The sequence below is a fragment of the Crinia signifera genome, chromosome 3, assembly GCF_055691185.1.
Source record: "Crinia signifera chromosome 3, ASM5569118v1, whole genome shotgun sequence".
NCBI classification, from domain to species: Eukaryota; Metazoa; Chordata; class Amphibia; order Anura; family Myobatrachidae; genus Crinia; species Crinia signifera.
This window is the reverse complement of record NC_139219.1, coordinates 220,401,660-220,419,878: the sequence shown is the minus strand read 5'-3', so window position 1 is coordinate 220,419,878 and position 18,219 is coordinate 220,401,660. Positions and strand designations below refer to the sequence as shown.

At 40.5% G+C, this 18,219-nt stretch overlaps 1 protein-coding gene across 1 annotated transcript in view; it reads left to right on the top strand.

The window, feature by feature from the left end:
- Positions 1 to 18,219, top strand: part of LOC146064230 (solute carrier family 12 member 9-like) — a 224,258-nt gene that overhangs the window by 32,024 nt on the left and 174,015 nt on the right. Inside the window, exon 3 of the mRNA XM_083177477.1 lies at positions 16,396 to 16,533. Coding sequence (XP_083033603.1) covers positions 16,396 to 16,533 — 138 coding nt within the window. The remainder of the gene's footprint in view (positions 1 to 16,395; positions 16,534 to 18,219) is intronic.

The following is an 18,219-nucleotide window of genomic DNA, read 5'->3' as shown; positions in this document are numbered from 1 at the left end:
AATGGATTTTTAGGAATACCAATACCGACAAATACATTTTGCTAATTCTAGATTAAAATGGTATTGATATATATATATATATATATATATATATATATATATGTGTGTGTGTGTGTGTTACCTAAAAAAAAAAAAAACAGGACCATTTCAGTTATTAGCTCTGGTTACTAATAAATGTTTTGTGTCAAGAAAAAATAAAAAAGATATTCTCAAAAATGTACAGCATTAGCAAATATCTATACGTTTTATATATTAAATTACTTATTATATTTAAAAATCAGTATATAATGTAATAATGAATGTATGTGATAGTAGTTGTCACTGATTACAATCTGGCAGAACAGTGTGTGGCCTGCAATCATTCCAGATCCTTCAAAAATGAACTCTAGATTTTTGTTTAAAGTATAATTTGCATACTCTGAATCTCAACATACAGTAATATATTTTTTTTAACATTTAGCAGGTAACATAAGTATTTTCTTGTAAATCTGGAAAGTGATAAATCTTACTATATGTCTAATAGGGTATTACAAGTACATATGTTTTTTGGTACTTGTTTAGTTTCACGGCGGCAGCGGCCGTGCGTCTGAGTCCCCTTGCGGGGCTCGCTTCGCTCGCCCACGCTGCAGGCTCGGTGGCTCGCTGCGCTCGCCACGCTATCTAAAATGAACTATGCCAACGTGGATAGTAGGGGTATGAACTATCTTCACTGGCATAGAGTTAATTTACCTTATTTTTGATAGTTTACTGAGCGCAGCAGCCGGAAGTTCAAGGCGGCCATACTGCCGCCGTGAAACTAAACAAGTTCCTGTTTTTTTATGTTACCTTGTTTGGGGTGTGTTTCTAAAAACACTGACATCACAGCTGGCCAGGGAAATTCACATGCCCGCCCAGTTGTGACATGTGGCCTGACATTCTGTATGACAATCATACTGTTTTGCAAATAATAAGAACCCACACTGGCATCATCTTCATTCCATGGCGCAGTATAACAAATACAGCTTGATTAATGTGTGCCTTAGAAACATAGTAATAATTAGGATTTCATTAGTGAAACTGTATGGCTTGCTACCATTTTGCATTATGGGCGCACTAATCCCCTTAACACAATTGCCTTTTTTAATCTTTTAAATAGCACATTTATCACCTAAAGTCTTTGTATAGAGTCAAAATACTCACTTGAGCGGATCATGTGCAAAACCTTGTGTCGACAGAGCTCAACAGGATAATAATTGTAGCTTAGTGCAATGAGTCTTTCATCGCTTCCAAAGACTTACAGTACAGTACAGTATGTGTATTGTTAATGCTATGTATAAAAATGTTATTGCCTGTTTTAGAGCGAAATGCTGCTTCAAAGATTATACTTTTTTCATTAAAAACCTCATCACACACATTATTTATTACCTACTGTAACTTTGACGCTACTATAAGCTCAATTCAGAATGAATACTTACTACTGAGGTCATTCTTGCTGGTCAGCCTCTGTAGTGTTCTGTGAGTGGCAGAGGATCCAAAGCAGGAAAGAATATTCATATACTGTAGGACTTCTGCAATGAGGAGCAGGCAGTCTGTTCCATCCAAGTGTCATATCGCTCTCCAGAGGCGTAACTCTGGGAGGCAATGGAGTCATCTGCCTCCGGGCTCCTGCTCCCAAGGGGGCACCTCTCCTCCCCTGCAAATTTAAATCAGTTCATTGAAAGCCTTCAATATCACAATAAACTTATATATATATATATATATATATATATATATATATATATAGAGAACCAAGAATATCGGACGGCACTCGCAATCACAACTCAGATAGTAAGTCAAATAAGAGTCTACACACAGCGGTGCAGTCAACGTTTCGGGTCTCTGACCCTTTATCAAGACATAACAAACATAGAATACAGTACTTACATTTATAGGTGACAATCGTGATTAACCCACCCAGTGCTCAGGCTTGCGCTGGCCTCCCGGAGTACTATGACGTCACCTTAGCGCCTCAGGCGCCGATCAGTCCGGTCATCACAGGGGGCGTGCCAGAACCGTGCAGCCGTAACCATAGTGATAGAGGTGAAACAAAACTAAAATACAGGAAAACAGGGCATGAGCTAATGGTACAAAGAGCTTTCAATGTAACCACCTGTTGATCATTTAAACAATGGTACAGACTCTGTAATACATCAAATGCAACAGCAACGTTATCACAATACAAAAGTGTGTCGGATCCTCTCAGGTTAATTAACCAATTAAGGAGGAAACCATGAATGATCAGTAAACGGAACACATTAGTTAGGCTAATCAAAGGGAAGGTGATCCACCTACATCTAGAGCCAAAAATAAAGATTGCGTGTGGCAAGTGTAGCTAAACACAAGAAACTGACAGGATGAGCTTAAAGGAAACTAGTGAGCGAGAGTTGCTCATTCAGTCCGAGCGGGGATACCGTCTGCAGGCGGTGTATCCATCTTGCTTCACATCTCAGAAGCAGACGGTTGCGGTCACCACCTCTGACACTGGCAGGGATACAGTCTATCATCTTGTATCTGATAGAGGGAAGTGGGTGATTGTGTGCTTTGAAGTGGCGGGCCACTGGCTGGTCGGAACCTTTATCTGATAGGGCTGCTCTTATGCTAGTTTTATGGTTGGCGATTCTTTCCTTAAACTGGGTGATGGTTTTACCTATATAGAGGAGCCCGCAGGGGCACTTTATATAGTATATTACGTACTTGCTGCTACAAGTCAAGGGGAATTTGATGGGTATTTTTTCGCCCGTGTGTGGATGGAAGAAGTGATCTCCCGTTTCTAAGCTTGAACAGGTGGTGCAGCCTATACATTTGTAATTACCGTTTTTCCGAGTGGGAAAGAACGATTTCGATTTAGTGGTGAATGAGCTAATGTCATTGTGGACAACCATGTCCTTTATGTTCCTCCCTCTTCTGAATGAGGGTAGGATCGAGCTATTTTTTAAGGAAGGCAAAGTTTTGTTGCAGGAAATCACTGGCCAGAATTCACGGGCAGCTTTCATGAGTTTATTACTAGCTGTAGTGAATTTCTGGGTCCAAATAATTTTATTTTCAAGGGGTTGTTTTTGGGAAGAGCTAAGTATTGTAGTTCTGTCAAGACTCAACACCTTTTCTTTGGTATTTTTCAGGAGCTGATGGGGGTAACCACGGCTTAAGAAATCTGACAACATTTTTGAGATTTCTATCTCGGCATTGATAGGGTCACTGCATATTCTCCGAGCCCTTAGAAATTGGGAGTAGGGTAAGCCCCATTTAAGAGAAGGGGGATGATGGCTGGAACCTAAAAGGATGGTGTTTTTATCGGTAGGTTTTTTATACAAAGAGGTGACAATTTGGCGATTCGGTAAAATGCTTACTGCCACATCCAGGAAATTGGTCGTGGAGGGGCTGCAGGTGTAAGTAAATTTGATGTCAGGGTCACTCAAATTGGCTTCATGCATAAAGTCATGGAAAGATGTTTCACTACCAGCCCAGATTACGAAAATATCGTCTATGTAGCGATAATAAATTTTAATGGCATCGGCAACGATGGGATTTGAGAAAAAGATATCCCGTTCCACCTCATGCATGAGGTGGAACGGGATATCTTTTTCTCAAATCCCATCGTTGCCGATGCCATTAAAATTTATTATCGCTACATAGACGATATTTTCGTAATCTGGGCTGGTAGTGAAACATCTTTCCATGACTTTATGCATGAAGCCAATTTGAGTGACCCTGACATCAAATTTACTTACACCTGCAGCCCCTCCACGACCAATTTCCTGGATGTGGCAGTAAGCATTTTACCGAATCGCCAAATTGTCACCTCTTTGTATAAAAAAACCTACCGATAAAAACACCATCCTTTTAGGTTCCAGCCATCATCCCCCTTCTCTTAAATGGGGCTTACCCTACTCCCAATTTCTAAGGGCTCGGAGAATATGCAGTGACCCTATCAATGCCGAGATAGAAATCTCAAAAATGTTGTCAGATTTCTTAAGCCGTGGTTACCCCCATCAGCTCCTGAAAAATACCAAAGAAAAGGTGTTGAGTCTTGACAGAACTACAATACTTAGCTCTTCCCAAAAACAACCCCTTGAAAATAAAATTATTTGGACCCAGAAATTCACTACAGCTAGTAATAAACTCATGAAAGCTGCCCGTGAATTCTGGCCAGTGATTTCCTGCAACAAAACTTTGCCTTCCTTAAAAAATAGCTCGATCCTACCCTCATTCAGAAGAGGGAGGAACATAAAGGACATGGTTGTCCACAATGACATTAGCTCATTCACCACTAAATCGAAATCGTTCTTTCCCACTCGGAAAAACGGTAATTACAAATGTATAGGCTGCACCACCTGTTCAAGCTTAGAAACGGGAGATCACTTCTTCCATCCACACACGGGCGAAAAAATACCCATCAAATTCCCCTTGACTTGTAGCAGCAAGTACGTAATATACTATATAAAGTGCCCCTGCGGGCTCCTCTATATAGGTAAAACCATCACCCAGTTTAAGGAAAGAATCGCCAACCATAAAACTAGCATAAGAGCAGCCCTATCAGATAAAGGTTCCGACCAGCCAGTGGCCCGCCACTTCAAAGCACACAATCACCCACTTCCCTCTATCAGATACAAGATGATAGACTGTATCCCTGCCAGTGTCAGAGGTGGTGACCGCAACCGTCTGCTTCTGAGATGTGAAGCAAGATGGATACACCGCCTGCAGACGGTATCCCCGCTCGGACTGAATGAGCAACTCTCGCTCACTAGTTTCCTTTAAGCTCATCCTGTCAGTTTCTTGTGTTTAGCTACACTTGCCACACGCAATCTTTATTTTTGGCTCTAGATGTAGGTGGATCACCTTCCCTTTGATTAGCCTAACTAATGTGTTCCGTTTACTGATCATTCATGGTTTCCTCCTTAATTGGTTAATTAACCTGAGAGGATCCGACACACTTTTGTATTGTGATAACGTTGCTGTTGCATTTGATGTATTACAGAGTCTGTACCATTGTTTAAATGATCAACAGGTGGTTACATTGAAAGCTCTTTGTACCATTAGCTCATGCCCTGTTTTCCTGTATTTTAGTTTTGTTTCACCTCTATCACTATGGTTACGGCTGCACGGTTCTGGCACGCCCCCTGTGATGACCGGACTGATCGGCGCCTGAGGCGCTAAGGTGACGTCATAGTACTCCGGGAGGCCAGCGCAAGCCTGAGCACTGGGTGGGTTAATCACGATTGTCACCTATAAATGTAAGTACTGTATTCTATGTTTGTTATGTCTTGATAAAGGGTCAGAGACCCGAAACGTTGACTGCACCGCTGTGTGTAGACTCTTATTTGACTTACTATCTGAGTTGTGATTGCGAGTGCCGTCCGATATTCTTGGTTCTCTATGTTTCCCATTGGGGAGGACAGGACACCGCAGAAGTTGCTACCTGTTTTTGCTGAGTGCCGGGCATCATTTGGAATATATATATATATATATATATATATATAGTAGGCCCATAGACATTACACTCTCTTTATTTGAAACATAACATACATACTTGCACACATTCATACGTGTATTTATATAAGGTGCTGTGTGTGTGTGGGGGGCACTTATATTTATCTTGTCTCCGGGAAACTGGGGCGAACTTACGCCACTGTCGGTCTCCCCTCCAGTGCTCAGAGATTATCATGGAGACTGATCAACGGTCCTCAAGTAGACCATGCAATCTTTTTACCACTTTACTTTTTCTCCTATTTGTCTTTGAATAGCTCTAATAACTTATACATAACTAGTCAGGTTTTTGGATTCTTGTGTTCTCAGGGACAATGCTGGGGCTGGTGAGGTGAGTGTTGAATGCAGGAAGCAGGTCACTCATATATAGCTTTTATGCATAAGGTGTACATAAAGACTTGAGCTGGTAGTGGATCATCACTGTGGGAGGCCGGACTGAAAACCAGAGTGCAGAGGGCCTGGCTGGAATGGGCACACTAGTAGATTTGTTGGACTTGAATGATTTACAAATTGTATGTAGGACTTGGAGCAGCTATGCTGGTGTGGCAGGCTGGGGCCAGCTAAACTTATTACCCGGTTTACCGGTTTAGGACCAGTTCGGTTTACAGCTAAGAGCAGTAGTGCTGTAGAGTCCTGGTTGAAACTGGACTTATATCCATCTGGAACCAGTACTGTTGCTGAGTCTTGGGTGGAACTGGGCATTTTAGCTGGCTGAGACCAGTAGTGCCACGGGTACTGGCCAGACTGATCAGGAGCAAAGGCATGTAGCTAGGAATTGACTTTACACAGGCAGTTTGCTTATGCACCAGATAGTTATTGTAAACACTTTGCTGTGTTGGGATTGGTGGCAAAAGTCACATGACTGGATTCATTGATGGTTTGTCAGTCAACTGCCCAGTACCAATATGGCAATGGATGAGGGTGGAGGGCGAGGCTTAACACTCCAGGTGCACAAGGAATAAGCAAACTATCAGCTTACCATTAAACTACTGTGTGTGTGTGTCTATTTGTGGGGTGGATGTTCAGACAGAAATACACATCTTCGAAAGAGTAAACATGTATCTTCAAAAGTCTGTGTATTATTTGGAATAACCTTTTAATTAGTTACATATTATACTTGTTTTCCTTAAATTTTGCTTGTACATGTCTAAAATATGTCTGTGTACAGTGTGACCTTCATTATTCATTTGAATGTTTTATAGCTTGGTATTTGTGCACAGGAAAAATAAGCTCTTGTGTACACAGCATTCCAAGTGCTAAAAGCCATCCCATTCGCTGCAACCTTATGAGCACCATTTTATAAGGAACACTGGGACCTAATTAGCACTGCCAATAAAGAGATAGGAGCAGCTGTTAAGGGAGGGTGTCGGCCCAGTAGCTTGGGCTAAACTATAAACAATAGAAAGAAGAAAACAGTGCTAGAAAAATACCATCTTAATCAATAAAAGTAGTAATAGTACAACTTGACGTAAAAACAATTAATTAGTCTATTGAGCTCAACCTCAAGTTATATTCAGGGAATAAATTCCACAAAATGATTAATATGTGGTACATTATAATTATAAACGAGCAACTTGACGACAATATAAATGTATAAATGGCTGTTGTCATAGTCCATTGAAAGAGAATACTTGTAAATCTCAGTCTCTAATGAACCTATCATGGAGTAATAATGATATAATGACCAATGGTGTAAATAAGTGTTTAAAGTCAATTTGTAAATCTCTATCTATCTATCTATCTATCTATCTATCTATCTATATATATATCTATACAGTGTAGCAATTGTTAGCTTATTAACCAGCCTGCAGGTGATGTGTCCGTAAAGTCCCCTGGACAAGTTATCCTTATACATGATGAACAGCAGTCAGAGATCAATAACTGAAACAAAGTGTAATCTGCTGTATACACTGGCCCAGCTGTGACAGAAGGAAGCAGTCCAATTGCATCAGAGTTGCCATAAACTTGATGCGTTTCACTGGGAAAACAGCTGCCTCAGAAGCAAGTGTTTGAAAATGGATGGAGCTTTGTGAAACAGCTAACAAGTCTACCTCTTAAATGGTACTCTGTCAAGCAATACATTGAATTACGAAATATGTTTTTAAAGGAGGCAAGCATAACACAGAGAAGCCATATATATAAACATCATATACATAAAATGAGCAATTGATTTTAAAGTAAATGCTTACTGCAATTCTGACACAACTGGAATACATTCCTGACACCTGTCACAACCCGACCTGTGTATACAACAGATTCCACTTTATTCCAATTATTGATTTCTGGCAGCGACAGATGTTTCTCAACTGTAAGGATACCAAGGGACTATATGGACACTTCATTTACATGCTCCCATTGGTGGCTAGATGATACTGAAGTCTGGAGAGTAAGCAAATACAGTTCACCAGGAGTGTTGATTCCCACAATAGCAATGTGACAGCAAAAGGTTGTGGTCGCGTCCCGGGAAGAGACCTGGCATGCGGGCAGCTGTGCCATGCCCTGAGTGCCCCCTTGCTAAATAAAAGTACCATTGAATGAGACCCATTTCATATGATGTCATACAGAGAAATCAGTTTCTGTGGGGACAGTACAATGTCAAAGGAGTGCACCTTGTCTGGATTTTTATCATGCTAATAAAATGTATTCAGTTTTAGCTTAGCCACTTGCAGGGAGATCAGGTACACGAGCTGAAATTGCTCCACAATCGTTAGAGTTGAAAGAAAACACTTAAAAATGGCTTTGGAATTAGTGTTAGCAAATCAAGCTATTCAATTGCGGATGAATGATCTGTTTTTAGAGCATTTTTTAATCCCCATACTTAGAGAAGCTGTACGTAATTTCATAATATTGCTTAAAATCCCTGTGGCTACCAATGGGTTAAGCTGGACTTTTTTGTCCTAAATCTGCATCAATTATATGTTTGATAGAAAACTGCACACGACACAATAGGTCCTTCATATCATATTCAGAGTGCAGAAATGTGCAGAGGATTTATTTCCACAATGCTCATTTTCCATTCTGCCTTTTAAGACGCACCCCAGAGGGAATGGAATAAAGGAGACCCGCAGAGCTAAACCTACACCACACTCCGCACAATGGAACATTAAAAAGGGATTTTAGCCTTTAATTTTTCTAAAGAAGAACTGTTCTTGATACCATTATCCAAGGCTTTAAATTGAGCAGCTCGCACATTTACAGTATAATGTGTTACATGTGTCAGTAATTATAGAGAAAACTGACCAGATAGGGACGTGCAAAAGTGTGCAGTATTCACAGGGTGCCAGTGTACTATTTCCCAGCCAGCTAATCACTGTAACTACTAACCATTTTATCCAGCCTTTCGGACTAGGCATTTTTCTCAATTATTATATTTATATAGCTGACTATTGTAATATTTAACATTGAATATGCACTTTTAAAATAAAAAAAAAAACATAAAAAATATGGAGATCTTAGTCAAACTTGCAGTCGCCGTGGGCATTAGGAGACCAAGGAAATTGTGAACACGCCGCAGTATTTGGCCTCGTTATGATCGTCGGAAGCTAAATGCCGTCCGTATCCCTCACCACGGATGCATCTACCTGTCAATCAGGCGGAGGCGATAATAAGACATGTACTGCACATGCAGGAAACTGTAGGTCAGTTCACATAAGGGATCCAACCTGGATCAGGCCCTAGTTTATGAAGTCATATAGCTGTGTCCACATACATCTAGCCTCCTTGCATGTTAAACATCCCTTCCGCTCAAGCCATGCTGACTCGATAGTGCATAGGGTGGCCGATCCCGGGATTTGGCCCCCAAAACATCGGGATTTCAATCCCGGGATCTGAGATTCCAATCATGGCATTTCGGGATTAGACTGCGCATGCAGTCTTTTAATTAATTAAAATATATCTTATTTACAGAAGATGCAAATAGGGTGCATAAGCAGCTTCTGCTGACTACAATTTTATACCTATATTATGTGTGCAACTGCAGCAGTATTTGTATACAAATATGCTATATTGTTCTAGAAAGCAGCATTTGATATGTATATACAGACAAGGTTACACACAGTACAAACATAATTTTAGTCAGCAGAGTCTGCTTGTGCATATTCTTCACATAGTCATACCAATAAGACACATTTTTGGCAGAAAAGATGACCAACGATAATTGAGTTGCATGGAACCTGTTAAGTTCAAGTTTTTTAATAACATTAGAAGATAGTTTTTTTGCGGACGCAAGTTTCATCTTTTAGCATAGCATACCTCTGGTGAGTTTGTGCCTTAATACCTTTAAGAAAGAGTGTACAATTTTATATACTATTGTATAGTGGTCTACCGCACAAAACAGATTTAATCAGTAAAGAGAAGATATAACGGCAAATATAGATAGTTACAGTAAGGTATGGATATTTACAGCAGATACTTATAGCAAGCTAGATAGAGTTACAGCAAAGATATATCCTAACAGCCTGTAGAGTTACAGTTTAGATGGATCTAACATAGATGATAATCAACACATACATATGTATGCAAGCGCCTGCCTGGATCCAGGATTATCCATCGTCAGACATCATGAAAGTGTTATCAGACATCTTTGGGTGCCAGATATATATGAACTGTATACATAGGCACACATGAAATCTCCTCTCATTGGTCTAAGAGACACACACCCTCCAAGTCCTCAATGGCCCATAGGCTGGCTTACATAAGAATGAGGTCTTTGCTTAATATGCAGCTTCAGGGTCCCGCCTTGCAATTCATCTTTATCATTACATATCTTTGTACATACATATCTACTTATACTCATAACTTGCAAAAGTAGTGTGCAATTTTTCATCCGCAATGACCAGATTACTGCTGGTAAAATACGGATTCATATGAGACCAAATATGATGCGAACAAGTTGTCCTAACCCTGGGATATGTTTATAGCTGGATAAAGAGAGGTGCAGTATATTTAAACCTAAATTTGGATATGTAATGACTACAGTAAGTGTATAGAATGCAGTTATGTGTGTCTTTATGGCGTTTTCCTTGCGATAACATATTATATCGTAATGCGCATTCTCAGCAAATATACGCAAAGTGTACTGTAGTAGGCCATGCAAAGCACATGCATACGTAAATTGCGTATGTACGCAATTGCTGAAAAATGCCATAATGTCCCTTGACTTTAACAAGACATCTCCCGCTTTTCGGGGGATAAAGGCTAGATGTATGAGGACGTATTTATATCGGATATCATGTTAAATATGCAGGTCCAAACAATTCATAGACCATTGTTGGTGCCAAGTTTAATATGTGCCCAGACTAGCTTGCAAAAATGTTGTACGTTTGCAATTAAACACAATTTCCATCCAATTCTACATTAGTTCCATAGTTCCAAATGTTTGCTACCCTCTTCAAATCTTTCTTCAAATCTCTCATCTCTTCCCATTCCTCCAATCCCCGACGTCTCTTTGATACTTTCAACACTCTACTTCGCCCTGCACCACCCCTCCTCCCTTCATCCCTCACTGCCACTGACTTTGCCTCCTTCTTCCTCTCTAAAATTGAGGTAATCCGACATGATATCTCCTTCCATACCCCCTCTGCTGCCCACCCACCCCAATCATCCTCCCCTACCAACTACCCCACTCTGTCATCCTTCTGCCCTACTACAGCTGAGGAAGTCCGCTCCCTCATCTCATCCTCTCCCCCCTCTACCTGTCCCTTGGACCCTCTCCCCTCCCATCTCCTCAGTTCCCTCTCCCCCACTGGCTGCTCCCACCTTGCTCACCTCTTTAACCTATCTCTTTCTACTGGCATCTTTCCCTCACCCTTCAAACACGCTCTGGTCTCGCCTATTCTTAAAAAACCTAACCTGGACCCTTTATCTCCCACAAGCTACCGCCCTATGTCTCTTCTCCCATTTGCCTCTAAAATACTAGAACGGCTGGTTTACAGGCGTCTCACCAGCTACCTGTCTGACCACTCCATCCTAGATCCCCTTCAATCTGGCTTTCGCCCACTTTACTCCACTGAGACTGCCCTAGTGAAAGTCACCAATGACCTGCTGTCAGCCAAATCCAAGGGTCACTTCTCCCTGCTTATCCTTTTGGACCTATCTGCTGCCTTTGACACTGTGGATCACCCTCTCCTCCTCCACACACTCCAAAACATTGGCCTCTCTGGCACAGTCTTCAACTGGTTTTCCTCTTACCTCTTCAACCGTTCCTTCTCAGTCTCTGCCTCTGGCTCTACCTCACCACCTTCTATCCTTCCTGTCGGGGTCCCTCAGGGTTCCGTCCTTGGCCCCATTCTGTTCTCTCTGTACACTTCCTCTCTGGGTGCACTCATTAACTCCTTTGGCTTCCAATATCACCTCTATGCAGATGACACCCAAATCTACCTCTCCTCTCCTGATCTGTCCCCCACTGTTTTCTCTCAAGTTTCCAACTGCCTCGCTGCCATCTCTACCTGGATGTCAGAGCGATTTCTGAAGCTGAATATGGACAAAACCGAACTTATTATCTTTCCCCCACCCAGAGCTATGCCCCCTACTAATATCTCTATCACTGTTAACAACACCATCATCTCCCCTGTTCCCCAACTCCGCTGCCTGGGTGTCACTCTTGACTCCTCCCTCTCCTTTGCACCCCACATCCAAGCCCTGGCCCATTCTTGCCGGTTCCAGTTACGCAACATTGCTCGCATCAGGCCCTTTCTCTCACAGAGTGCAACTAAGCTGATCATCCACTCATTAGTCATCTCACGGCTTGACTACTGTAATGCTCTTCTCACCGGCCTTGCTCAATCCCAACTAGCTCCTCTCCAATCTGTCCTCAATGCTGCAGCCAGGCTTATCTTCCTCTCCCGCCGCTCTAATTCTGCTACTCCCCTTCAACAAAATCTGCACTGGCTTCCATTCCCCTACAGAATCCTCTTCAAACACCTCACACTCACATACAGGGCTATCTCTAATTCCATTGCTCCATATATCTCTAACCTCATCTCCATTCATACACCCTCCCGCCCTCTACGGTCAGCTGACGACTGTCGTCTCTCCTCCACCCCGATCACTGCTTCCCATGCTAGAGTACAGGACTTTGCCCGTGCTGCACCCCTTCAGTGGAACGCACTCCCTCGCTCCATTAGACTCTCCCCGACCTTGCAAAGCTTCAAATGAGCACTGAAAACTCACCTTTTCATCAAAGCGTACCCTTCCACTGCATAAACCAGCTGGTTCTCCGACCCCTTGCCTGTTTACATCCTGCTATATAACCACCACCCCCTCGCTTGCACCTCTTGTAATCTGTCTGTCTCCCCTTCCTACTAGATTGTAAGCTCCTCCGAGTAGGGCCCTCTTCCCTCCTGTTGTCAAAGCCCACTTCTCTTCACATTTCACTCACTGCTCTCCTTTACTCCAACACCCAGTGACCATCTTCATACTCATCTCCATCATTGGCCTCAAGCCTCTAGTTGTATGTTGATTGGGTCCTCACTACTTACATTTAAGCTGTAATGTGTATTGAACTGTGGTGCTCTTTTATTTGTACTGTATTTTTGTTATTTATTCAATGTTATGCCAAGTTTTGTCTCCCTGTATTGTTCCTTTGTACGGCGCTGCAAAACACTTGTGGCGCCTTATAAATAAAATAATAATAATAATAATAATAATAATACCCTCACATCTGTGACTCATTCACATGTGGGAATGATTACTGTAGTAAAATAACTTTTAGATTAAACACTATATCAGCTTACAATCATTTACTAATCAACCCACGCTTGCTCTCCCCAATCATCTTGACCAATCTCTTTAAGTCTTTAAAAGTTTAATATCTTATTACCTCTTACATTATCATTTCTTTCATCTGCTTAATTTTTATTTGCCAAATGATGTTTGTCATTCATAGCCCCTCTAATTTTGATTTAAAGACATATTTTTTTTAAATCTTTCTAAAACCAGATAACCAAACTGGTGTTTAAATTGTGAAAAAATGTAAAAATTGAAAAATTTTGAAAAGTGAAAATGTTGTGCATTGTACAGATTAATATATAGGCTAGAAAAAAGAATATGGCATGTTTGCGTACAGTAAAGCTGGATACACATTATCCTCCTTGCACAATATTGTTTACGATTTTCCCTTTAAATTCACAGTGTCCTGCACAAACTTCAGATTGTGCATACACACTGAACGATATTGTTAATGATATTGGGACTGATTCAGACATGATTGCATGGCTGCTAATTTTTCGCAGCCCTGTGATCAGGATTATGCCGCCGTGCTAGAGTAAAATCCTGCCCCGTAAAAGCCTGCAAATTGCTAAACACGTCTTGTGAAAATATTGGTAATTAGCTAGCCATGGTTTCTTTCACATGTGTTTGGACTGAAGCACAAGGGGGCATTATTAATGATAGAACTGTCCATAAAATGTTAAATGTTTCTCTTGGTGTAATGGTCATTCAGTTGCCTGTAGATGGAAAATATTTGTAGGTTAATGTGAGATCCCAGACTGCTAAACAGGTTATGTCTAAAAGAAGACCTCTGACTAATTTAAACTGCAACACTGTTTTAGGCTTGATACTGTAATGATATGGGGTAATTAGGGCTCTTAAGAGGGGTGTTTCGGTAGTGTGTAGGTGCTAAGTCAGAATCCGGAGACAGCTTTTCTTTTGTATTCATTAAGTCATGATGCTTTACTGTCAGCATAAACTATCTCACTTGAGGCCCCATAGGGCCAGATGTACTAAGCTTCAAATATGATAACCAGGAGAGTAATAAAGTGCCGGCCAGTCAGCTCCCAACTGCCATTTAACAGACCTTGTTTGAAAAATGACAAGAGTTGATTTATCACTCTCCATTTTATCACTTTCAAGGCTTAGTATGTCTTTCCCTATAAGAGCTGGTATTCTGCAAACATTATACAAAGTCTCTCACAAAAATGTTAACTCTTTGTTTCTGCAGAGTGACACAGGCTCTGGCCTATTCTTTGGGTGGTTGTGCCACCTGTCACAGCTTCACAGTGTCACTTTAGGTCACCTAGCTAGCTACCCATCGCTTCTAAGCCCACTTTAATCTCCTATTGTGGTCTCTTTTGGACCATCTGACTGCTCCAGCCCTGCCTGGGCTCTGTGCAAAGACCAACCCGTTCCTTCGCTGTGTAGGCCTAATGAAGAATCTGCTGAGCACCAACACTGGTGCTACTGCTGCATTACACTTTATATGATTAGCCACTCCAATCCAACAGAGCGATTATGTCATCATTGTGAAACAATGAGTAAGATATATTTTAGGATAAAGGGGGGGATTTAATTAGTCCCAATTTTTATGACAGTCGGAAAACCGTCACTTTTCAACGATATTCGGTCAAGTGTACATTCGGCCTATTCAGTTAAAGTGCTCTTTTAGAAAATTACTCACCAATACGGTTTTGACTATTTTGCAAGATTAGACTTTTTAACAGTCAAAACTGCATAGGTGGAAAAAACGGCCGCTTTGAATAGATATGTCTGGCTAGCCAAAAAATCGGGACATAATTGAATACTCCTCAATGGTATTTTGCAAAATGACCGTATATCACTTTTAGTATAGTGATGTAAAAAAGTCTACCATGTTTTGTTTATTTAAGGGCATATTACTGTGCTCATCCTCTAACAATATAATACTTTTATTGTGGTAATATATATAGTTATAAATATGTATTTTCATTTATTCTATAAAATTTGATTGGCAGAAATGAAAGACCAGAGTATATATCTCTTGCCAATTTCTGTTCCTATGATTTTGTTTTGTTGAGGCAGAAGTCATTGAAAAGATATAATTTTCACTATTACAGTGTCTTAAAATGTGGGAGAAATATTGTTCCCTCTTGGAGAGTAGAACATTGTTACTTACCAACAGAATGATTTACTCTTCAAATAAACACTATCAGGTTGAAGTAATTTTCTTTCAGCAGAAGCCAGGTCTTTCTCTCATTCTATTTGCTCTGCTCAAGATGGGCTCGTCATCCACAAAACAAACTGCACGTTAGTATATAAATTTCCCATTTGCTTAACACGTGAGACCTGATTACAGTTTAAGAAGTTCTACATTTGACTTTCCAACTTGTTTTGGATCAGCAGTTTGCACAGGCCTTGATATTATCATATTTTTAACAGAACGTGTGTAGAGTCCTGTTAATCTAAATGTAACTTACAGTATGCTGCGTACACAATAGCCAATATATTGCTGGTCTGTCTGCCAGTGTGTACATTGTTCACAGACAGATCACTTAATTTATGTAACATAGCCAATGACTGATATATCTAAATATATATCATTGCATCGTGCTGTGTGTATGAGCAATCCACCAACTGCCTTTTTACCCGCTGCATGAGCAATTCGCGTGACGATGCAACTGGGCGGGCCACCGGCCCAGTTGCGATGTCAGTCTTGAGTAATCGCACAGCGTATACAGTATGAAGAACAGGCTGCCGAAATCAGTTGATCTACAGATGTATGTATAAGTGTGTACCCAGCCTAAGAGCAGAGTATCCTGTGAAGTTCAATGTTGGATCATATTAATTTTAATTTTATTGTCATTAGGTATAAATCACATGAATTGTCTTTCTTGATAATATCTCATTTATATTGTTTTAAAGCAAACAGTAAATCATAAATACAGACCGATTGACATTTAATTGGTAATTCCCTTAATTAGCTGAGTGAATAGTGATTTAAAGGGATGCCAAACAGTCCAGTTCATTATACATAGCGGTAACAGATTTTTCTTAAATATGGTCTGTAAAGCATAAAAGTAATCTATATGAGCTTCATGTGGCCTTTGATAATCACATATTTGTGCCATGTTGATTAACATGGTGCATTGTATGTTTGTATATTTCTATTATGTCTCTATGATCCTTAATGCAGACTCTCAGACATGATTAGCCGAGCACTTGGCCCTGAGTTTGGGGGAAGTATTGGTATAATGTTCTTTTTGGCTAATGTGTGTGGCAGCGCTCTGTACATTCTTGGCCTAGTAGAGACTATCATGGCTATGTTTGGAATCCCACCAGGTAAGATACAGGATTATAAATCATATATATATATATATATATATATATATATATATATATATATATATATATATATATATATATATATATATATATATATATATTTTTATAAAGTTTTACCAATAACATTATGCATTTTTTCCCACTTTCCTGCAACATATAGGGTATAATTACTAGCCTAGGGGACTGTTAAACATCTTATTGTTCTTTAATAGCGACAACTCTTGCCTGAAATGTTATTTTTTGAACATGTTGCTATTCCTTAAGGGGCAGCGATGGTCTCACACTTTCAAAGATGAAACAATCATGATGTTTTGTATAATTCTTAGCGTGATCAGACATTTCCCTTCTCCCTGCTCTCTTTCTCTTATTGCAAGATTCCTTTTCTGGGCTCCTGATGCTCTTCAATTTGCATGAGCAGGAAAGTCTCCCTGAAGTGAAATTTGAAAACTTGCTACCGCTGCCTCTGCTCATCAGCGATTCCTCTGCCTTGATGAAGACGCATGAGATAAACACACTCTCTGCCTCTTTTCCCCCCGAGACACAAGTACAGAGCGCTCTGATCTGTTCTCGGAAATCACGGCTCGCTGTCCCTTCTTAAAAATGTTGTTTACTTCTAATTTTCCACTCATTTCACGCCAATCTAGAGATGGACGGAACGTAATCATGAATATAATGCTGAGATGGGAGCAGCGGACGGTTCCGTCGCTATCAGAATGAGCCTTGTGTTTTAACCCATTCTTTGTGGACTTTTGCAGGTGTTGCACAGCTGAATTGGTCATATCTTTGTAACACTTATATGTTCACTACAAGCTCTAGTAATGCAGTAGGTAACAGATGGTGGGGAAAGTTGCAGTACAAATTCTACAGCTCCCTGTTTCTTTCCTACTTTTATTTAAAAAGGGAATATAACCTAATATTGTAACATGGTGACCTTTAACAGTGCTATAGTGCTGTATTCCGTCTTGTACAACAAAAGCATTTGTGATAATGATCTTGCTGTCTGGGCTAGCATTGACCTCAGAAAGTATTCAGTAGGGTAGTGGTTACCAAACTTTTTGGAATCACGGTGCCCTAGAATATCAAAATATGTTTTCATGACACCCCTAGGCCAAAAGTTTTTTATTGAGTACTTTAGAATAAAATATTATATATATTATATTATATATTAAATTAATTGTGTTTATATGTCATCCTTATGGTCCGTTATATGGTAGGGAACATGATTCAGGATCATATGTTATGATTGGCAGCCAATAGCACTGGTTTTGCCTATTACATTAACCATAAATAATTGCATTGATCCTGGACTACCAACCCAGGGCACCACTGCAAGTGCTCAGGGGAGCCGCTGCAAACAGTTTGGGAACCACTGGTGTAGGGCAACCCTAGGGTTCTCTCTCTGGTAAGCCCATTCATGTTGCAAGCATTGCAATAAGCAATGATTCTTTTTTAGCAGATAGTTGTTTACATAGCTGCCATGCTCCATGATCGCTCCTGTGCTCCAGGCAACACAATTGTCAAAGGTGGTATGTGTAGTCCACAAGTCTGATACTAAACGTCATTTTACGTTAAATACATAGACCTGCAGACCTACAGAGAATGGCCATGTGGATGCCACTGGTTTAGATTTAAAGTATTTTATGACTAATTCCAAGATGAAACACCATTTGTAATAAACCTGTA